At 37.8% G+C, this 24,717-nt stretch overlaps 1 protein-coding gene across 1 annotated transcript in view; it reads right to left on the minus strand.

The window, feature by feature from the left end:
• Positions 1–24,717, minus strand: part of SEMA3A (semaphorin 3A) — a 174,029-nt gene that overhangs the window by 66,162 nt on the left and 83,150 nt on the right. The window contains exon 5 of the mRNA XM_065667262.1: positions 1,462–1,555. Within this exon, the coding sequence (XP_065523334.1) occupies positions 1,462–1,555 (94 nt within the window). The remainder of the gene's footprint in view (positions 1–1,461; positions 1,556–24,717) is intronic.

Here is a 24,717-nt window from a genome sequence, read left to right on the forward strand (position 1 = left end):
CAATCTAAGCCAAAGGAAATAAGATAATCATATTTGTGCCAGACTGAGTGAAAAAAAAGGAAAAAAAAAAGAATGTGAAAAGCTAGACATTGTTGACTTTGTGCAGTTGCATACCGGGTACACCATGTAATACTGGCTTGTCATCATTCTCTTTCTTTATTGTATATTAAAGTAAACAGCAAAGCTGTTCCCTTGAGAGTATCTCTGCCACAAATTCAAGTCGCTCCAGGCACAAATTTATACACTGGCCTTTTTCACACACATTTTTGTCCTTTCTGTTTGTACTGGGTACAAGTTGGAGCACGATGTGGATGTCTTTCCTGTTTTTCCTGTTAAAAAGTACATGTCTCCAGGGTAGCTCATCACCTGTGATCATTAGGGGCTTCGAAGACCAGGAAATGAGGCACTCTTAAGATGAAACTTTGTTTCTGTCTATTTTAAATAGCTTAATTTTTAAATCTAATGTAAATATAATAAGTATAGCTAGTAAGCAATACCCTAGACTAGAAATCTGATAAAGGCCTGAAGAAACCAATGTATCTGGTTATGTTTCATTTCCCAAAGACTTCTGAGATAAGAGAATCTGCTATTTTCTGAAAAAGTCCTGCTGGATTTGAAGTTGTAATAAATTGCCAGAAAGTTACATGTGAAGGATAAAGTGGCTACACCTGGGAAGAGTCATTACAGAAGGAAGAATCTACTTGTTTCACTTAATTTCCTCTCATAAATCATCTTTTTGCCTTTTATTGTTGAGGAAAAAGAAGAACAATGAACAAAATTAATTCAATTAAGTAAGTTAAATCAATTAGATAAATTCAATCAACTGGATTAGGTCAATTAGATTGACACAGTCCAGGTGCTCTATTCTTACATATTCCATGAAGTATTACTAATTCAGAAATATCTAATTTATTGAAATCCCTTTGTTCTGGCCAAGAGTTTAATTGTATTCATTGTCAGATGGATCTTTTTCAGCTGAAACATCATTTTAAGGCCTAGACATGTGGCTGTTTGTATATCTCCAGCTCACATGCAGGTACAGTTGGATGACAGACCTTCCTTGGCAGCAAAACTGATGTAAGAAATTACATATTCCTGCTCTGACTTTGCTCTCAGCTACATTGATATGACTGTCAGTGTGGCCAGCCTCTAAACTGGGCCATAAAATACCTTCAGAGTCACCTAGCTCTAGTTTCTGAGGAGAAACACAGTAGAATCAAGGTCTTAGAGGGATATAAGGCAGCTCTTGTGATACCTGAATCTTGGTTTACACACACATTGTTTCTCAAGACACCTAGGTCAACTATATTGAAAGTGAAACCAGAATTACTTGAGCCTGGAAAAAAAGTGCATAAAGCAAAGTCCTATTGAGGACAAGGAGAAAAAAAAAAAAAAAAGCAGAAAACTAGCAATTATTTACAGTGAATGCATGTCTCATTGAACTTATATTGTGGTACCTACCTACTAAGAGAGAAGCTGTCAGCAATTTAGGATCATAAGGGCTTTTCCCTCGGCCGTTTTCAAAATGGGAATCTTCCATTCTAAAAATGTTGTCCTGTGGGTTAGAAATAAAGAAAAAACAACATTATTTGATGGTAGAACACTAAAAATAAGTTGTGGCTTTGGGGAAGTAAAATTACACTACTTGAGGATTCGGCAAAAGTGCCCACCTTCTAATCAGTACTGTGCTGAAGGCTAGTCAAAAGCACAAATACACATGCACAGCTTGCGTCTCATCTATTCTACTTCACATATAATTTACATGGTATAATTGAATTGCTTTTGCTTTCACTGAGAATACTTCTGAGTAATAGTAACTGAAGAAGCTGGAATTTGAAACTTTTGTCTGAAAAAAGATAAAACCCATTTTTCATTGACTGTACTTTTCTGAAAGATCTTGTAAGCATAGATTAGTATGTAACACAATGCTAAAGTCTGCTTTCGTAACCTAAGCCTGTTTCACACATCCTCAAATTCAATTTTAACTATATCAGAAGTTTGTTGGGACCCCAGTAATATGCAACGAAACTTTTAAAATATACAGGGTATAAATATAGGGATATAAACTGAGATTAAAAAGGGACTCAGTCAACAGTAAGTAAAAGCAAGGTCAGTAAATCCAAAGCAATTGGCTTTTCAGTACATTTAATTAATTTTAACTGAGGAACCAAATCTGCCAATCAATTTGAGTTGTGTGTTTATCTTACATTTTGCACTAAGGATAAAACCAGAAGAATAGATGCTTTTTGCACAGTAGACTTACATTCACAGAAAACTTGTGGAGGCCACACTGAAACCAGAAATTTCCAATTCCCATCTGCACTGTGGTTAATTTGTATTAACACCTAATTAAGTCAAGGAGCTCCAAAGCTGGTACAGTTCCTACCCCCCTAATAGTTTCTCTGGTTACTTAAGCCTTTGTACCCAGTTCTCAGATGCTTATAGTCAGAATATCTCTATGAGGTGGATGCTGTGTTTCTTCCTTTAACCAATATTTGCAGGACAAAATATCTTAAGCTTTAACAGCAAGTAGTTTGATACAGCTTCTTTTTTTCTTATAGACACAGCAGAAATCACTCATCTGTTTTAAGAAGATAAACAAGAAATAAGTTTCAGAACATATATCTAAATTATACGTATTGATAGTAGAAACCAACAAAGAAGATGCTGCAATACTTTTCCCCGTTAGTTTCATAACGTATCAGCTCTTTACCTTGATTCCCAAGTTCCTACAATTCTTAATTCTTCCCACAGACAGAGAAATCCCTCATTTCTTATTCTCATCATTCCTTTCCTAAGACATAATCATAGAGCTGTTGGCTGGAAGGGCTCTCTAGATATTGTTAATTCCAGGAGGACTTGAAAACTATTGTCAGCATACAGTATTGTCAGTTTTGGTTTTGTCTTGCCAAGTCATGAGAACCTTCAGTAATGGAAGCTATATAACCTTTCTAGGCAGCTTCCATTGCCTCTTAGTGAAGCATTTCTTTTTCTAAACTTCTAAGGAACAACTTGTGACTTTTTGTCCCTATCATAACATTTGCAATGATGACAAAGAGTGTATGTCTTTTCTTAACTACCCTTCAAGCAGTTTTAGTCTATTCACAAGCTGCCCATTCAGCTTCACTTCTCCAGACTAAGTCTTAGGCTAGAACTTCAAGAAAGCTTAACCAGAGTGTCAACTCCAGAGTCTTACATTTTCTTGTGCTCACAAGTAAAAGTCTCAAAATTGCACACAATACTTTCAGGCTCAAGCAAAATGCTCAAGTGCTCAGTGCTTGAGACTTTGCACTCCAGAATGCTGTGGAGGATGCAAAACAATATCAACAACTCAAATTTTATTCAGCAATTGCTTTAGCAATGTTTATTTAATTCACAGAATCACAGAATCCCAAGGGTTGGAAAGGACCTCAAAAGATCATCTAGTCCAACCCCCCTGCAAGAGCAGGGTAACCTACAGTACATCACACAGGAACTTGTCCAGGCGGGCCTTGAATATCTTCAATGTAGGAGACTCCACAACCCCCCTGGGCAACCTGTTCCAGTGCTCTGTCACTCTTACAGTAAAGAAGTTCTTCCTGATGTTAACGTGGAACTTCCTATGCTCCAGTTTACACCCATTGCCCCTTGTCCTATCACTGGATATCACTGAAAAAAGCCTAGCTCCATCATCCTGACACCCACCCTTTACATATTTGTAAACATTGATGAGGTCACCCCTCAGTCTCCTCTTCTCCAAGCTAAAGAGACCCAGCTCCCTCAGCCTCTCCTCATAAGGGAGATGTTCCACTCCCTTAATCATCTTTGTGGCTCTGCGCTGAACTCTTTCGAGCAATTCCCTGTCCTTCTTGAACAGAGGGGCCCAGAACTGGACGCAATATTCCAGATGCGGCCTCACCAAGGCTGAGTAGAGGGGGAGGAGAACCTCTCTTGACCTACTAACCACACCCTTTCTAATGCACCCTAAGATGCCATTTGCCTTCTTGGCCGCAAGAGCACATTGCTGGCTCATGGTCATCCTCCTATCCACCAGGACCCCCAGGTCCCTTTCCCCTTCGCTACTTTCCAGCAGGTCAACCCCCAACCTGTACTGGTACATGGGGTTGTTCTTCCCCAGATGCAAGACTCTACACTTGCCCTTGTTAAATTTCATCAAGTTTCTCCCCGCCCAACTCTCCAGCCTGTCCAGGTCTCGCTGAATGGCAGCACAGTCCTCTGGTGTGTCAGCCACTCCTCCCAGTTTTGTGTCATCAGCAAACTTGCTGAGGGTGCACTCAGTTCCCTCATCCAGGTCATTGATGAAAATATTAAACAGCACCGGTCCCAGCACCGACCCCTGAGGGACTCCACTAGTCACAGACCTCCAGCTAGATTCTGCGCCACTGACCACAACTCTCTGCCTTCTTCCTTTCAACCAGTTCTTGATCCACCTCACTACTTGATCGTCAAGCCCACACTTCCTTAGCTTATCTATGAGGATGCTGTGGGAGACAGTATCAAATGCCTTACTGAAATTAAGAAAAAACCCATCTACCGCTCTACCATCATCCCTCCACCTAGTCACTTCCTCATAGAAGGCTATAAGGTTAGTCAAACATGACTTCCCCTTCATAAAACCATGTTGGCTGTTCTTAATGGCCCCCTCATCCTTAATATGCCTAGAGATGGAGTCAAGAATAAGTTGTTCCATCACCTTTCCAGGGATGGAGGTAAGGCTGACCGGTCTATAATTACCCGGGTCCTCCTTCTTGCCCTTCTTATAGACTGGTGTGACCTTTGCCATCCGCCAATCCTCAGGCACCTCTCCCGTTTCCCATGACTTACCAAAGATGATGGAGAGTGGCCTAGCAATGACCTCCGCCAGCTCCCTCAGCACCCGTGGGTGCATTCCATCCAGACCCATCGATTTACAGATGTCTAGTTTGCATAGCTGATCCCTAACCCAATCCTCATCTACCAAAGCAAACTCCTCCTTTGTCCTGACTCCTTCTGGCGCTATAGAAATCCGGGGCCCTCGGGGAGAGTCTGCAGGAGTAAAGACAGAGGCAAAGAAGGCATTCAGCACCTCTGCCTTCTTTATATCCTCAGTCTCCAGGACACCCACCTCGTTCAGCAGTGGGCCTATATTGCCTCTTGTGTTAGTTTTATTTGCTATGTATTTGAAGAAGCCCTTTCTATTGTCCTTAACCCGACTAGCAAGATTAAGTTCCAAGGAGGCCTTAGCTGTCCTAATTGCCTCCCTACATCCTCTAACAACTGTCCTATATTCCTCCCAAGTGGCCAGCCCCTCCTTCCATAATCCATAGATTCTCCTTTTCCACTTGAGTTTGCCCAGAAGCTCCTTGTTTAACCACGCTGGTCTCCTAGATCCCTTACTTGATTTCCTACTCATTGGGACGCTCTGATCCTGAGCTTGGAAGAAGCGGTCCTTGAATGCTAACCAACTATCTTGAGCCCCTTTACCGCCTAGTACCCTTTCCCATGAGACTTCCCTTAGCAGTTGACTGAAGAGGCCAAAGTTGGCCCTTCGGAAATCCAGAACTGTGGCTTTGCTAGGTATTCTATTCCTCCCACACAGGATCCTAAACTCCACCATCTCATGGTCACTGCAGCCAAGGCTGCCATTAACCATCACCACTTTGAAAATTGTGCAGATAAATAACTGATGTCTTTCTCAGGAGCAGTGAATTCAAGTAAGTATTTGGAAGCAGTCCTCTCCCTGTGTCCTGCCTTCCCCATCTTGCTCATCCATACTGAATCCGGGCATGGGCTAGGCCAGTGACCAAGCATACTTCCAAATGGTATTATTTTAAACGTATTCAGTTTATGTCTCTGCGAGTCACAGGCTATAGTTTTCCTTACAGGCTTGCTTAATTACATTATGCAAGCACATAACTGTGTGTGCATGTTACATATTTCAAAAGGAACATCAGAAGAACTTCACATTTCACTATATTTACTGGAGAAAAAGGTGAAGGGAAAATGGATAGCAGGATTGTCTATCTGGAGGGGCTACTGGGCTACTGCACTGTAAGATAAAAAGTTTGGATGCAGCTTTGTGAAGTCTGATCCCAGAATTCAAGCTCAGTCTCCTAGGGTATATTCTTGTAGATGTAGCCTGCCTGATTATGTTTATACAGTCATTCTGTATCTGTAATATCTCACACAGTATTAAATTTCTTCCTTTCTTTCCTCTTATCTTTCTTTCTATTTCTTAATATTCCAGATGCATTCCTTGCTTCTATCCAATTTTCTGACTTTGCTCCTTCTAACCAGAAATGAATAAATAATGAAAAAGAAAACAGTTTTTTTGAAATTCTGCTGCAGTGTCCATACCTAGATCTTGCACAATAAATACAAGCAGTAAATTGAGGAGAATGTTAGACCTTAACTACAGTAATAGAAAATGGCATTAATGCTACAAGCCATTTATGAAAAATGTTATTATCAATCTACATTTTCTTGGGATTCCTTCTTAGTAGATGATAATTGCTCAACCTGCACACCAATGGATATTTGATAAGGCTATAAAGTCAGTGGCATGACAGTTAAAGCAGAATATATTCTCAAGATAATCCCATGTGTCATTATAAGACAAATAGGGAACAGATGTGGAAAGTGATTTGGTGTAGGAAGGATCTGATTTTTGACTGTATTCTTCTGGTTTATGTCACTGTAGATCTACTGATATCAGTGTGTAGCAGGCAAGAAAGAGTGGAGTACTGGATCAGTGTAAGTCAGAGATGATCTACCCTTCTCTTTGTGTTTGTGGAATAAAACACTAAAAATAAGAGGCATGACAGGGAAATCCCACAGTGTTTTTGTATTTCAGTTAAAATGCAATGTAGAGACATGTACTATCAGTTTCTGAATGTATTGGCAAGTAATAATGACAATAAATACATCACTGCCGAGTGCCAGATCAATATATCATGGTTAGTTTGAGGCTCCAAGGAGTTCTGATAAACATAATACAGGAAGTCTAACCTGTCACAGATACGGCAACTTGCCCAAATAGCTTTTTGGATGCTAAAATCAAACTGCTTCTGTCTACATACAAACAATAAGTACAGGCAATAAAGGAATAAACTCTTCTCTATGTACTTCCCCACCTCCATTTTAAAAGCCTAGGAAGCAATATGACTAATGATAAGTACTTGATCATACTTGTAACTGGTCTGTGGTGTTTGCACCCAAATTCTGCCCTGAGATGCCATAACAGCGAGAGATGAGATGAGAAGTCAAATTCAGTATTTGAGGGTAAAACTTCATCTTTTCTTTTTTTCTATGATCATTTTCCTGAGACTTAGCCTCCACATCAGACTGGAAACTCAGTCTATGTTCCAGGTGTCATAAGTCCTGTCTACCTAACCTTCAGCTGAAAACCTGTGTGCAGGCAGTAGTGAAAGTGACAACAGCTCCTGGGTAATGACTCAGCACGAAAATCAGTCTGCCTGGAGATAACAAAGACCAAGGCTCTGTTGGAGACTTGGGAAAACTATGGGCTGTGTGAGTCTTCTTTTGCACAATACAGACAAGAGCTTTTAGCTAGAAAGAATTCACATAATTTGTTCTCAGAAAAAAAATCTGATCAATTTATAATGTTGCTGCCTCTTGGGTTTTGGAGTTAATTGAATGCAAAGACTGATACTGCAGTGAGTCAGCAAATACCTTAGCCGTAAATAGCAATTCATATTAAAGCAAGCTTGCCAGGAGGGAGGAAATTCTCTGGAAATACAAAAAGAAAGAAAAAAAATATTCCAAGAAAGGTCTTTGTATCTCACCAATGAGTCCAATTTATTATCCAAACGCCTTCTTTAGTTGCACTGATGGCCCAAAAGAACATTAGAATGTACTTCAAACCTTTTTAAGGATCCTTGTTGCCAAAAACCATGCTGTAGATTGTTTTATTTAGTTGGTGTGGATTATTAAACTCCAGGCTTATATGTCATGGATGCTTCTCTAAATCCATAATAAAATTAGATTGTTTAGGTCTTGAAATGCCACAAACTCATATTAACAACAACTGACTGCTAGCTCACAGTACAGCACCTAGTAAATGCCTTGGGTGGTAGGAGATTATGCTTCTGGCTCCATAAAACACATGTTTTTCTTGTAGCACGTAGCATGACAAATGGCAAGATTCTGTCAGAAAGAACTACAGTTCAGACCTGGAAACGAACATGAAAGTTACTGTGATTCCCATTCTTTAGGCTGATGATTTGCTATTTCACGGCCTCAGAGATTCATTTTCAAACAGCTGAAAAAATGCCCTATATCATGATACTGAGAGGTGACAAGACATTGCTATTTGACAAAACTTATTTAATATCTTGCTATTGAATAGCTTCAGTCAGCCAGTGTACCAAAACAATGTTATATATAAATATAAATGCATATATATCAACTGTATACCCATGTACACATCTGTATGTATATATACTCAGTATGAATACATTTAAAATTGTTTTTTTACCTCTGTCAGCAACTAGCCCATCCATAACTGTCTCAACAAAACAAGAATGATGAAAACATACACTAGTTGTTCTGGGGTAAAAAAAACCAAACCAAACCAAACCAAACCAAACCAAACCAAACCAACAATCTTCCTTCCCTACTTGTGAGCAAACCTGCGGTAGTGGGGAGAGATAACCTACCAGAATTGACAGCAGTGGCTGCTGAATTTCAGGGTGATTTTGTTTTCCATGAAACTTTCCAGCGATTTACACAGAAACCATCTCAGAACTGTAGACTCTAAAGCAGTAAAACCACCGCTAGTCAATAATGAATCAATGCAGTGCAAGAAAATTAGCTGAAGAGGCTGTGTTGATGGAGTGTGTACAGCTACTAAGAAGGTATTACTGGTTTTAATTATAAGGTGCAGAAGATGTAGAGGGGTTTGACAGCATTGATGTTCCTCAGGTGCTCTAGTGCAATTGAAGGAACTTATATCCGTACTCTAGTAACCCCCAAACCATAAACAGAAAGAAGCACATCTCCTGGAAGGGTATCTTCCAGGGGCTAGATGACTGCCGCAACAAGCTGCTGAATAATAATGTGGGATGGTCCAGACACATCCAGGATTCTGAGGAAGTATCAACATCACTTTGAAGTTAACATTACCCTTGCTATTTTCACAGACTTTGTTGTGCTAACATGAAGCATTTTAAAAGATAAATAGACTAAAGGGAAAGAAAAAACCCTAACAGAACAAACAAAAAAAACCAACCAAAACAACCACCTGAAAACCCAGAAAAAATAACCACAAAATGTTGCTGGAGTGCCTGGAGTATAACAGTACACTAGGAAGGTGCATTCATTTGGAGGACTTTAAAGCCAGTACTGGTGTCTTAACTGAGTTAGAAGTTGCTGGCATTGAAATATTGTGTTCTCTGTATTATTCAGTGTTCATAACAAAAGGAAAAGCCACACTTCCCACTCAGAGAAAAACTTTCAGACTTCCTAAGGTTTAGCTTTATTCTTTCTAAATAAAGGGATTAATTGGGGTGATTAAATTTGCTGCCCTAGTCATAGGCAACAGAAACCAACAAGTTCCTCTGAATGACAAGTCAGACTAGCTCAGAACTGCAGTTCCCAAGGGCAAGATCTCTCTTCAGGCTGCAGAGGCACCTTCATATGAATTTAGGTCTGAGCTAAGAGTCTTTCTGAAATGAACACTGCTGAGGCAGGTGATTAAAGACACCTGACCTTGAAAACAGATGCTGACGGTTTGGGTGTTTGGCTATTTGTCTTTTTTTTCTCTTTTTTTTTTCTCTCTTTTTTTTTTTTTTCCCTCCCGTTCAATAGTTCCAATGAATTTCTGGTTTTTATTTTGCCCAATACAACCTTCTGTGGATATATTTTATGATGATATCAAGCATATTTCACAGAACCTTTTGAGTACCTTTCATTCTATGAGAAATTATTTATTTATGAATTGTGTTACTTTTCAAGAATAATTTTAAGTGGAACAACTGTGCAGGATATGGCAATGTTGTTATTGTTATTATATTTCCTATTTCACACTTAATCTATTGAGTCATGAAAACTGTTAAATATGAGGACTTTGGTTTCAGGTTTGGGAATCATGCTGTTATGGAACTTTTAATAAGAAACTTTTATTAAAGTCATCCCTATGGAATGATGTATTTAAAAAAAAAATGCAAGTGCAAATAAATATAATGTGAGAAATTATGCAAAAAATACAATTATTAAACCAATGTAAATGTTAAGGCAAGTGGTAACCACTGGGGAAATAGGTGAAAAGTGATTGAAGCAATAATGCAACTGTTTTAAATCATTAATTATTAAAAAGAAAAGAAGAAAAGAAATGAACACAGTGGGCTTCAGACTTTTAGTCTTCAGGCTCCATCTGCCATAGGGGTTTTTCCCTGCTTGCATCTGGGGGATACTGGGCTCTGTAACAACTTTATTATGTTTTGTTTTTCCACTTTGAGGCTTAGCAGAATTGAATTATTGGAAAGCAGTTTTAAAACCCTGTGGGAAATCACAGTAAATGACAGATCTTTAGTAAAATGGTGTTCCTAAAGAAAGGTCTCCAGCTTCTGTAGGACATGGACCTGAAAGTCTCTTAGGCTGCTGTGCTGTGCTAAAGGGGATGGAGAAGGAACATTGTTGAAGAACATTCACCTGCAAAGCTGACCATGAGCTCCTAAGATCTGACCACCTCTCTGTGAGTGCCCTTCAGGCAGTTTTCTCAGCTTCCTGGTCACTGCAAGACCTCTCAGAAAGTCTCTACATTGATCTGTGTCCTCTTTTTCAGACAGAAAAAATACTATTTCCACTGAGCCACTTATTTGTAGGTAATCGCTGACATTTTTGGTACCTGGAAATCTTATTTTTGACATTGAGATAAAAGAGACATTGAGATGACATCCAGTTTCGTTCTGTAGATTAATGAAAACAGAATAGAGCTCTCAATTTCTGTTTCTCCTTTTATCCTTATATGTCACTTCCACTGAAAATTCTTCCTAGTTTACAATGTTCAGAAGATGCCCTAAGATGCAGTAGACTGTTCTGATAAGCACAAGTTTTGAGAATTTGCATCCTTAGGCTAAGCTGAATTTGGACAATCCAGCTTCTCAGTAGGTCTCTTTCAGTCAAATATCGAAAGTCCCATATTTCTCTGCTTGCTTCTGAAATTAAATCAATTCATATTTAAGTTACCATATACATTTACAAAAAGGGAAATGTTTCATATCTATCTATCTACTGATCTATTTATCTACATAATTATACTTAAATGAGTTTAATGAAATGGAAACCATAGCCAAATGGACTGTTCAGGAACAGCTGGTTCAATTTCTTCGTTATTCCCAGTTCGTGATCTGTAAGTACTTCTGCTTCTGATTGGAAGGCAAATCAAGTGTCAGTGTCAAATAGCGAAGACTTGTTCACACCTGAACATACTAGTTTGCATACTAATATTGGGATTTATACAAAGAATAATCTCTTTCAAATAACTCTGCAACATATGTAAATAAAAGAAGGGCAGGCACAGTCAAACTGAGCAGCTGTTCAAAAAAGAAGTACATGTTTGTGAACTTGCTTTTCCAGTATTTCACAAGCTAAAAACATCAGAAATACCTGACTTTCATGCAATGGTATGTTTTGGGATTTGGTTTTGTTTTTCATGTACCTCTTTCCACCAATTTTAAAGCACTGCCTAAATTTATATTTTTGGATAAAATACTGTTCCAATTTTAACACAAATAAATAAGTAGCTATGAAAAATATGATTTTTTTCATTATTGTGTCATCATACTATTTAACCCTTTACGAAATCTTGCAAATATAGGTTAGAAAAAAACCCCAACAAAACAAGCCAAACAACTAAACAAATATCCAGACCCAAAAACCTACATCCCAAAACAAGCCAAACACACAGCTAACATGAATTACATGTTAACCTTGACTGATTAGTAAAGACACCAAAAAATGTCATCCCAATGGCACACCAGACACTAGATACCATCAAGGATATTGAACAAGTCTCAGAAGACACTGAGAATTGGAATGCTTTTGTATTGTAACTTTTTGGGTTGTCAAGTGTAATACATCACTTAAGATCACCGTGTAGCTTATACAGGATGACCTCTGGAAGTATAACAACCATACAATGACTGTCTGTTCTAGTCAAGTCATTAAGTGGTCTGCACATGTAAGCAATAACATACACAAACCTAAAATCAGTACACGTAACTGAACTATATAACCTAAAAGTCTCAATTCTTTAAGTGTTTTAGTTCTTACCCCCAACATACTTTCCATTAAAAACATTTGGAACAGATTCTAATTGCTTTAGCAGATTCTACTATTATGTTAAATAAATTATTTGGCCATACTCTATTACATGATTGTACTAGTTTCAATGGTTATTTTTAGCATTCAAGACCAGTGTTTTCCCCCTTTGTCTTCTGGATTTCCTGTATGTTATTAGACTGTGGTGAGGTCAGGCATCAGAGGAAATAACAGCAGTGCTAACTCCTAGACCCAATGTTTTATGAATTACTGAGCATCAGTGATGTAATGGCAATAAATCTCACCCAGTCTCAGTCTTGTGTCCTGTTGTAAATAAATGAAGTTAGAAAAGGTGTTACTTTATTCAAGAGCCTTCCTGATGAGAACGAAAATGCTTCCTCCAGGGGATTGTTTGTAAAATTGCTTTTATAATTAGGGTGCTGTTTAACAAGAGAAAGGTTCTCCAGTTTTCCTGGGGAACTTTCAAGTCTGAGTCAAGAGTATCTTATTTACAACACAAAACTGACTGCAAATTGAGGAAGCAACATATAGCAAGGACTTAGTCAAGTGGAGTTAACATATAAGCATATGGCCAAGGTTTTCTAATTTCCCAAGTGATTTTGCATGCTCCCAAGTCGGGCACCCAATTTAAGACTCATTCAAGGGCTCTGATTTTCACCGAATACTTTCTTGGGCAATTTAAAATTCTGATTCTTGAAACCATCAGCCACTTCTAAAGATTAAGGTATAAGTCTGCACTGCTTTTTAACCCATCTGCTTTTTAATTCCTAGCATGGAGAAATCTCTAATATGAGCACACGTCCTAACTAAAGCCTTTCAAATTCTGACTCTAAATGAGTTACACAACAAGGAATAAGCCTAGAAAAATAGTATGAACTTTTTCCCTATAGTAAGACCTAGTGACCATGCTTTCAGAGAATATGTACAAGTAACAAAGAAGGGACAGAGAGTTACACCCACAACAACTGTTGTAAAAACTATTATGCTCTGCATTTTCCTCTAAGATACTGCGATATATCTGCAACATTTCACTCAGGGAAGCCTGTAAAGTGTCAGGTCTAGCCCAGTGTTTGGTACATATTCAGGTTTAAAAAAACCCCATAAACAAGGTCTGGAATACAGAAGCTGAAATCCTGACCCTTTGGGCAATTTTGTTTTTTCCTGAGGCAAAGCTTAGATCTGAAATCTCTGGAATAAGCACTTCTCTTTCCTCTTTGTTCCCTTCACTTGCTTTCAGTCTGACACCACCCAGCCCTTCTGCAGCCTCATTTTATTTTTATTCATTAACAAAAACTAATATCCTCAACATGTTAATAACTGGTATTGCATTAGAGAACAACACATTTGAAAAGCTAACTTATATTGTGCACATAGAGACATAACTAAGAGTAGACATAATTATAACCTCTCTCTGTGACAAGTTGCAATTATTTCTCACGGAACCGTGTGTAAGAGCAATGCATTTCTCATACAGGTTAGGTTTTTTTTTATTAAAAAAGTCAAGAACGTTTGATATTCTTTTCCCAGTGGAACAAAAACTTTGCTGACACAGAAACAGATGGATGTAAGTGGTTTTGATTGAGGATGATGAAAAAATGCAGTAAAATTTGATTCTTTATTCACTATCTTGCCTGCTTTTCTAGTACCCAGGAATCCCCAGAGAGAGTCAGAGACACTAGCAAGAATACATAATACACTCAGCTCATATGTCTATATATGTACACACACAAATAGGATCGCACAGTGTCAGAGGGGATAATCAGCATCCAACCAGATAACTCAATTACAGATATTCATATTTTTGAAGAAGAAATGTTGCTTTTTTAACAGAACTTTGGCTCAAAGTTTTGGCTGTTTCACCCAGTAAGATTATAGTGCAGTGTTGTGTAGCACGGTATAGTATAGTTTAGTATTGTACAGTACAGTATAGTATGGTATTGTACAGTATAATATAGATCAACTTTGTTGACTAAAACAAACTGACAAACACACAAACATCTCACAGGAAAGAAGTAGTTGCCCTTAAAGTTCTGCTGATTTCTGGGATAATTTTCTGTAGCCAACTTTAATTGAATCCAAATAATTAAGTTATTCAGCTTTTTCTGAGACAGAAAGATGACATTCTGATTACTTTACATTTCATCGCCCACCACCAGATCACAGTCACAGTGTGGAGCTGTCATGGTTGTGAATCGGGTTAGACAGGACCCGTCTGTGTTCAGAGGAGGGTTAAGGGCTGTAACAATAAACCCTACAGACTGCAGCTGAGGGCATGCCATCCCAAATGTGGTGGGATCCCTGAGATCTTTGTGTGTATCTTCTCGGGCCTTGCTCTTAGAGCTTTAACCTGAAGCCCACTGAAGTTAAAGAAAGATTCCCTTCAAGTTCACTGAACGCCAGAGGAATCATTCTTATATCCCTTGCCATGTTTACATGTTAACTCAAGGTCACAGCAAATCCTTCCAAGTGACTAAGAATTAAAACAGTTGTTCTCTATCACCATCAATTTAAAAGGTCTGAACTGATGAATATATGACTTCTAAGCTTGCATCTGTACCATCACCCCTCTGCTTTTTGTCATCATTAAAGTAATGGCAATAAACACTGAGAAGAAAAATCATGTGTGTTCTTAATCCATACAGTTTACTTGGTTTAAAATATCTGACTGAAATGTAAGCTTCATTTGCATTTATGCAGGCAAATGTTAAATGTTTAACTGCATCTGTTAATCCTTGAAATGTATAATTACACACACATATACATGCAAAAAACAAAATAATAACACCTGAAATATTAATCATATCACCTGCTGTGCCAAATCACCCTTTTAATTTGTTATTCATAAACAAAAGCACCCTTAGACAAAGAGCTGAGTTCTCTCCTCAGCACCACTTGCGCACCCCCAGTGAAAGCCAACATAGCTCAATTAAAAAACTCAGGGTTTGGAGATTATCAAGCAGGATGAATATCAGAAGGATCCATGTGGGTTTTGCATATCCACAATATACATGCAATTTTTAAGTCACCGAGTTGCTTCTAAACCATCTTGTCTCAGTTCTACAACTGGAGTATTTCCTTACTGTAAGTTAGCCCTGTATCCAGAAATTTGATCCTAATTGGTAGGGAGAAAAACGCATGCTTTTGTATTTATTTATTAAAATCTTCTCAGACCATCTGCAAGATAATTCTGCTCAGCTTTCTGTTACCTTGGATGTAAACATTTCAACAGGAGAAGGTGTTTGTGCTGTTTGAAGCACCTTCTGAACTCTGCTGAGCTTATTGTTTCTTTGTAGATGAAACTTTGTTTGCCTTAGATTTGAACACTGATTACAGGCCCCTGAGAAACAGGAGACAGTTTTCGAAACACTGTCAGCTCTAATTGGTTCCTGCCAGAATGTAAGTAAGTTCCTCAGAAAGGGAAGAACTTGAGGCATGGCCTTGCAGGAAAAGTGACCAAACATCTGCAGTAATGCTGGAGTTTCCTTGTAAGAAAAGTCTCACAAGGGCTAGCAAGGTCTGCTAGTCCCATAGTGCACATTTAGATATGCACAGAAAAACTGTGGGAATGAAATGTATCTTTCCCCTTTCCTTTTCTTTTGTATGCAGGAATTAAAATTAACACTTACAAATGGAAACTGAAACATAATAGCCCAGCTGTCTTCCTGTTTCAGGAGGTGTTAGCGGTAGCAGAGAAGTCAAGTTGCAGGATTGGCATTCTATTCTCGTATCAATGACTAAGCATCTGCTCCAAAGCAGTCAATGGCACTCTCATCTTTCAGTGGCCTCTGAATTAAGGCCTCAAAAGACCAAAAGAAGCATCACTTTGTGAATAGGTTAAAGAATCAGGAATTTTAAAACTACATTTCTGTCTGAAAATACTTTATTTGTCCATATTAGAGACAAAATCTCATATTACTGACTGAAGGCAGCAAGAATAAACTGGAAAAACTTGTATATTTATTTCAAGGATTCTCTGGAACTTTGTGTAAAGCTGTGTTCACTGTTCTCTTCTGCATCCTTCCACGGAAAGCAATTCTGCAAACACCAGTACAGGACCTCATTTTATAGATTAAGATTCTAAAGTCACAATAGCTTTTTTAAAATAACTATTTTATTTTTTATGTAAAAGGTCAGTGCCCAATAACTGTCAGAAAAGCAGATTTATTGTTAGCAGTTTCAAGGAAAGAAATAAAGAACAAAACCAACAGCATCTTTATGCCTCTATAAAAGCACGGCGCTCCTGCATTTTCAGTACTGCATGAAGTTACAGTCTTCTAGCTTAGAAAGCACACAGCACACTGGATGAGATATGAAAGAAAGAAGATTGTTCTCAGTTTGTTCTAAAATAGGGAGCTGGCCGGTTGAAAGTTTGAAATAAAATAAAGGGATGTTCCTCACATGTTACAATTTGTAGGGCATGGGTTGTTGTGGATACTTAAAAAGATATATGAGCTCAAGAAATGCCAGTACTAATTTATCAAACCCAAGTCATTGAAAAGCATTAAACACAGAGATTCCACTACTGGTTCAGGAAATCCCTGAACAACGTGTATAGGAGCCTGGGAGACTCTATCAGTAAGCACTGCTGCATGCTCTCCTTATTCTCTTCCACTGGCATCCATTATGGATGCTTGTGAGAACCAAGATACTGGGCTAAATGAGCTTTTGATCTGAACAGATTTGACTGTTCTTATGAAATGAGGCAGAGAGAAATTAGGTAATTTAGACAGGAAATCTATGCCAAAGCAAAAAGCTAATGTTCTAGTTCCTGAGCCTTGTCCAGTGCCATAAACAAAAGGATATAGTCCTGCCTCCAACCCTAGAAAAGCTAGTGGCAACTGAGCTTACTCAGCATATGCAAGGCTATGCACAATGGGCCAAGTAAAACTGGTAAGGATCACTTGTGATGGGGAGAGTGCATCAGCCTTTGTGCCCAGTTAGCCTTTAGTCTCCCTGCGATTCACAAGGAATATCCATCAGGTTCCCAATGCAGGGACAAATTGCTTTATGCAAATAGACACTTGCTTTTTCGTCACTTGAGTTTTACGAGAGCTAGAAGTGGACGCAAACAATCCCTCTCACAGATTTCCAGCTGTAAAGCAATTTAACATTAATTAGCTAAACAAAACAATCATATAAACCAAAATTATACAGAAATATGTCACTTAGAATAAAGATCAGATAATGCATACCACAAAATTTCATAGACAGGTAAGTCTGAGCGTTTTGACTGACTTTTATAACTAATATACAGTCAGTGGAGATTCAAGTCGCAATATTATTCCAAAATGCTCCCATCACATCCAACACTTACTAAAATAATCTAATCTGTTTAAACATATTGGAGGGAAGAAGAGCTGATACATAATTATCTCTTTCCCTAAACTGTTCTTTGATTTGGTTTCACGGTTCAAAGATCCACCCAGTTTTTGTTTTAGTAGCCAGCACTGATGTCACTGGGAGAAACAGAACGGAAGACAGTGGTGGAGGTTGAATTTGAAGATAAATTGAATAAAAACATTAGAAACCACTGGATAAGAAAAGCAAACAAACATCCAGCAAGTCCACCTCTGGCTTCATAACTCTTTCTTGTTTCTTTATGTATAATAATAACCTTCCTTTCCTTTTTCAATCATGCAAACTTACAGCTGCCTTTTTCAACATATTTAGACTCAACGTCAAGTGCCTCACTTGATACCATATGTCATACATTTCCTCTTGTTTTTGTGAAATGGCTTCAGATAGAATGGTTTAACCTTATTTTCCTGCTGTCTGGATTCTGTCTCTTGGTATTCAGAAGCCTCTTTCTATCTTAAATGCCACTTCATTTTAAGTTGTTTCAATGAATTTTGGTCATAGGTTTTAAATTCTGCACTGTTAATCATCCTAACAACTAATAAGTCATTTATAATAAATTGTACCCTGATGAGGATATGTGCCTACTCAGAGGAGCTATAGGGCAGTAGAAGATTCTTGGTAGAAAATTTGTAAATGTAAACTGCAACAGAAAATTAAGTCACAATAACAGGATGTAAAATAGACCAGACTTGCTCAATCTTACAATGGACAGATGCATTTTTCTTTCTGCTGCACTCCTGACTTTCTACCACCTCTACCTTGACATCACATAAGTTTAACAGCATACCTAAGGTTTTGGGTGCTTTTTTCTGAAGGCCACTGTGGATTGTTTTAAGCTGGATAATAATCTGCCTTAACTCTTGTACAATTAAATTGTATCTGAAATTTCATACTGCTTCCTGAGTTCTCTTGTTGGATTCAATTTGTATAATTTTATTCTTTCTAGTTCCGAGAAATGTAAATTGATATCCAAGAACTTTTCTGAAATACATTGCTTCTGAGTGACTGCCCCAGTTTATTCTATTATTTCATGGTCATGAACATCCCAGATACTATGACAGGTGTGAAAGATAAGAACTATTTCTGAAAATGCATAATTCTTTCCATACACCAAGGATAATGCTGGATAACTGTAACAGCTGACTATGTTTCAGGTGATTTAAATCAGGGAAAATAATTTGTTACCTCTGAAATTAAGCTGTAATCTAAGTCTGGAGTGCATTGGAGATTTGGCTTTGAAAGCAGCTTTAAAAACACATACACAGCTTCCACATTCTTTCCCTTTGTGTCCAATCATTCACTGAAATACCTCAAAAAACAAAAACAAAAACAAAAAACCCTGATTTTCTTTTTTAATAAATTAATTTTAAAAATCTAGCCAGTGCAGCTAAATTCAGCATGAGTCTACATCATGATAGTGGTAGTTATTCATGCTTATAGTTTTCCCCATCTCACCTCTTATCAGGTGGCTAGTACATTTAAAATCCTCCTTAGAGCAGGCATTAACCTTCATATACAACCTTTATTCCTCCGCTTTAGACACTGGCTTCTGCTACAATGTTGTTTCTGTTCTTTAGGAGGTCTTTGGGTGAATTTTGTTAAAGTTCTTCATATTTAAAAAATAAAAAAAATATATTTCAGTCTTGTCAGCGTGGAGGAGTCCAAGTGATGCAGAAGTAGTAGTCCCAGAAAAGCAGGTCAGGAAGCTTGAACTACTCATTGTGGTTGTTTAACTACTGAAAGACAAACCTCCGTTTAAGATAAAACCAGTCGTTTTTCTGGAACATAAGTTAGAAGAATAAATGCACATTTATACTATGGTGTAGTTAATAGACACCAAAGGCACCAATCTTGTCAGTAATGAATTTGGCCTGTGGTACATAAAATTTGGAATGGACCAACATTAGAAATTTTGAAATAAGTGTCCTGGTTTGAGCAGCAGCAGTCAGTTTTCTCCTTCTTAGGAGCTAGTACAGTGCTGTGTTTTGATCTTTTGGCCTGGGAACAGTGGTGATAACGCCGATGTTTTCAGTTGCTGCTCGAATGTTTGGTCTGGCCAAGGACTTTCTGAGCCTCATGCTCTGCCAGGGAGGAGGGGAGGCCGGGAGGAAGCAGAGACAGGACACCTGACCCAAACTAGCCAAAGAGGTATTCCATACCACAGCACGTCATGCCCAGGATGTAACTTAGAGTGACCCGGAAGGGGTAGAGGGACTGCAGGGTTGGAGGAGGTATCAGTCGGTGCTCGGCTAGGGGGAGTGGGGCGAGTTATTGGTCGGCTGGTGTTAAGGTGTTGTATTCTTTCCTCTTGTTATTTCCTTTAGCATTATTATTACTGGTGGTAGCAGTAGTGATTTGTGTTATACCTTAGTTACTAAACTGTTCTTATCTCAACCCGTGGGAGTTGCATTCTTTTCAATTCTCCTCTCCGTCCCTCCAGGAGCAGGGGGAGGGCAAGAAGGGGGGGGAGTGAGTGAACGAGGTTTGTGGTTGGGTTCAAACCACGACAATAAGGTATGCTTATTTGAAATAAGAATTCTCAGGAATTCTTAGCAGCACTTGGATCCATTGGATTCATTAGAAATTATTACATATTATTATTATTATTGTTATTATTATAATTTTCAATTTTTATTCTGAGGTACAATATTTAATTTCATTTTTTTTTTATTTTTCGATTCCAGGCCTCAAGAAATTTTGAGGTTTGTTTTTATTGCTTTTATACATCCTTCCATTTTTATTTTCCTCAAAGAAACTTGGAGACAGTTGCTTTTAATGGCATTTAGATTCTTAAACACCCCTTCAATTCTCATTGAAAATGAGACTGAAGTTACTAAGCCAGTTCAAACCCTAAACATTCTATGATACTACGATTCCTCTAGTTAGGTATGTCAATATGAAAATTCAAATTCGGATAGCTAAATTTCAGGCTTAGATAAAATTGTTTTTCTGGCATCTTAATTCCAAAACTAAATAAAGCATGTAAGCTTTTTTTCAAGTATGGTCCCTGGTAAGGCACAATATGTAATCATGTGCTCTTAAATCCATATAAACTATTGCAAATGTGGCATTTTCCTGAGTCAAGACCAGTGAAAACTGGAAAGCCACTAATAAAGAAAAAGATATTTGCTCCAGTTTTAATTTTTGACGTAATTTAAATCCTAGTTAACCCCAAAGGATATTACTTTTATCCCTTTGGGAAGTTTAAGAAGGGTTATGTATGGATTTATTTCTGACCATACTGCTTACTACCCAGAACAACAAATAAGAAAGATGTTGTAGCTGTAATTTGAAAAAACACCCCTGTTCTGTTATTTATTTTTTTTTTCCACTAAAGTAATAATTTTGGTTCAGGATTTCATTCCTCTTACTCAAATGGCTAAAGTGGCTCATGAAGGTAAGTCATTGCTTCATATGAGTAAGATCTCAGGCTTTTTGTAAGGAACTGAACTCCAGCTTCTCTTACAGTCTTCTATTACCTGTTTTAAGCATTTCCTTATTTATTAATACCCCATGAAATATACTGATTGTAAAAATAATATCTAAGTCATTAAGTGTTATCTAAACTACTTGCTGCAATGTCAGCTAAAACAAATTACATTTTTGTAAGGGATTCTGTATCATCCTTCTGCAAAAAATTACAGACATTTTCCTTTATTTTCTTTTTGCTCTCCCTTTAAGACTTTTATTTTGTGGTTCTGATAAGTGACTGTTTTTATAATGTCAGGAAAGTACCCTGAGTTAAAAAAATTATTGTGCTATAATCTTTCTACAGAGAGATTTAACATTTCTGTATTAACCATCCTTTACACTGTAGTCTAACTATCTGCCTTCAAGGTAATCCTTTTTACAGAGGGTCATGGCTTTTCAATGTCCACATGAAAACACATTTGCACAAAGAAATAAAAGCCAAAGTCACAAACCTACAAATGACAAGCAGAAAGGTCTTGTATTCCAGCTTGCTTTCCTGCAAATCCTCTGAAAGACTAAACAGCCTTTTGAGTGCAAGCACTAATCTGCAGACTTGTATCACTGTGTTTGAATGTAATGAGATTCCGGTAAACACATGCACTCCATGTCGACACAGTGAGCTCAGTTTAAAAGCAGTTTATTGTCAGTTACTTTCAAGGAGCTAAGACCAGGCCTACTCTAACTGAAATGAGAATGCCTGTGCAAGGATTTGCACTACTTTTGTGATAACATTCACAATTTTGCCTATAGGCAAGGCTTAAGTCATGCAGAGAGCTCTTTCACAATCAAAACCTCCACTGCCTTGTCCAACTTTCCTGTTTTGGCTTCCTTTCATGATTCAGGTTAAACAAGGTCAACTTTCCCCATTACTGTTCCACTTATCCCCACCAATCTTAAAAAACAATATATAAATCTTGTACTTCGGTCTGAATAACTTATTATATTATACTTGTTGGAAGAATCTTTGTGGCCTTGTTCTGTGTGAAATGATGCCCAATCTTTCCATGTCCAAAAATTGGTATGTTTCACTTTTTTTTATTTAGGAATTGAACTTGATCATCTAGAGTAAACTCTACCAACTTCAAGGAATTCGTTCTTCAGTAAGTATTCCAGGAAAAGAACCTAGGTATAGCAACAGTAGGTGGATGAGGACTTACTCTTTCATTACTCCCCCAGTTAAGTAATGGAACCAGATCCCTGTTTTTTATAACAAAAGATGATGAAATGCATAAACAGAAAGGTTTGTTAAAACAGCATAAAATAAATTGTTATTGAGAAAAAGTAAATGAAGTTAAGTGCCTCAACTAGCTATAATTAAATAGAATATGCCACCATGACTATTGTTGATATACCACCTTCATGACCACTGATGCTTAGCCAAACAGAAAATGAAACTTGGATCAAGGGAAGGGAAAAAACAACAGCACTATTTCCCTGCAGTTTTCTGCTGTTTGACACATGGTTTGTATTGTAGGTATATTCAGATCCCTTATGAAACTCTTTTTAAGACTGTAAATAAATGTTAGCTACAAAGAATAAGGTTGATTTATAACTGGCAAAACACTTTCAGGTTTCGGGTTGGTTCCTTACTTTAAAAAACCTGGATGTATGGGACAAAATGATTAGAGTTACTACTTTGAAAAAGTAATCAATGCCATTTGTTTTCTGATTACATGTTTACTGGTCCTTAATTAAAAAAAATAAATCATACCTCAGAGCAAAATAACTCATTGCAAGACAGTCTTCCTCTCTTAGATTGATGGGGTTGTTTTTCTGATACCTCTTCAAAAGCAGTTTCCAGGTCTGGAATCAGACTGAATGAATCAGTATGTATGGTTTTACTGCATCCAGGAAGTAAAAATCTGTATTATCTGAGAACATGCAGCATAGAAAAACTGACCAAGTCTTTGAGAATTTTACACTTACATGTTATAACTATGTAGGTTTGGTTCTTTTGTGTGTCGAGGGTCTTTGAAGGGCATCTAAAGATTATTCAGTGCACAGATAGCTCCATCACTGCTATTTAGCTTGTCTGGGGATTTTTTTTTTGGCCTGGAGACATGGGATCATTTTCACATGACAATGACTGAAGCTTCATCTTTCAAGAAATCGGAATTGCAGACAGCAAAACCAATTAAGGCCAACCCAGCTGACCTCGCAGAAGCCTGAGGACTGGAGAAGAGCCCATAACATTGGTGTCATCCTCAACCAAAATGTACAGCATCTTTCCATATCACAGATAAGATGGTGCCACCACTGCTAGTTATCTCACTGGCATAAAAACATGTATCATAACATGAAAAAAAGGGGGATTTCTATCAAGAATTCTTTATCTCCCCTTTACTTCTGCCAATACTTTCCTAGATGTGTTGTGAGAAAAGATTTCTGTACCATGAGACAGATTTTTTTCTTTTTTTTCTGTTTTGTCAAAAGGCATGATCAGGCAAAACATTGAAATAAGGGTAAACTTAAAGTATGTGAATAAATTCATTGCCTGGAGAGAAGTCAAGGTCCAGGAGGACAGCAGAGATTTGAACTTTACACCTTCTTGCTTGTATATGAAAAGGTCTCAGCTGAACGATCTATTTATCTAGTGGATTACTTCTGTTTAAACAAAGGAAAAAGCAGAATACACTGCATGTTTGCCACTGACAGTTTGCATAATGTTAGGAAATTACTTTTTAAATCAAAACTATGAAATGAGATTTCAATCCAGCATGGAAATTATGGGGAAAAAGTAAATTTCTCTCATTTCTGCAGTGCTCTGCTCTGTCATTGCTGTTGCCCATGTCATATTCCCACTTGAATGGGCAGTAAGAAATGTTCGTATCTAGATCAAGCTGCCTGCTCAACTTTCCTGGTGTGGTTCCATTAAATATACAGAAGAAGGCAGCAAGCTAGTAATCCCTGAAAGTACTCTTCTAATGAGTCAGACTGAGCTGATAACAAAACTCTAGTCACTGGCTACCAGGCTTTTAACTACGTGTAGCACAGAGGTGTGAAAAAGATCAAGTGAATTTTAATACTTCTCTCATCTTGAGTGGTGCTACTTGAGCTTTGCACTTACACAGCACATGGAACCCGATCATGATAATTTGACATTCCATTCCTCTTCAGCAATTTTGTCACTGTTCTTTTTAACTCAATAGCATAAGCATTATTTTACATACAAGAACCACCAAGACTGCTTTATGTTTACAAAAAACGAGCCTATCTTCAGGTCCTTAACTTTCTGCCACCAATCATATACATTTATATGCTAGATATTCTGCACATAAAATAGATTATTACAAGGCTGATATTTAATTTGCTTAATTAATTTCATTGTGAAGGCATGTTTGAAGCGACATTACTGAAGGATTCCTCCAAGGTAACCATTTAACAGCTAAGTAACCTTTAATTACTTTGCTGTAATGATACACATCTAAGATAGATATTGTTATACTGTGACATCTGAGCACTTTAACCCAAAGGTAGTTATTAGCACTCCCATGCAAGATTCATTATGGATCATATTTCATTAATGGAGAGTATTGTGTTCTCATCTGATTATGTACTCGCAAACGCTTATTAACGTATCTCCTTGAGTGTGACCATGTTGCAACT

This window comes from Lathamus discolor, chromosome 1, assembly GCF_037157495.1.
Source record: "Lathamus discolor isolate bLatDis1 chromosome 1, bLatDis1.hap1, whole genome shotgun sequence".
Classification (NCBI taxonomy): Eukaryota; Metazoa; Chordata; class Aves; order Psittaciformes; family Psittacidae; genus Lathamus; species Lathamus discolor.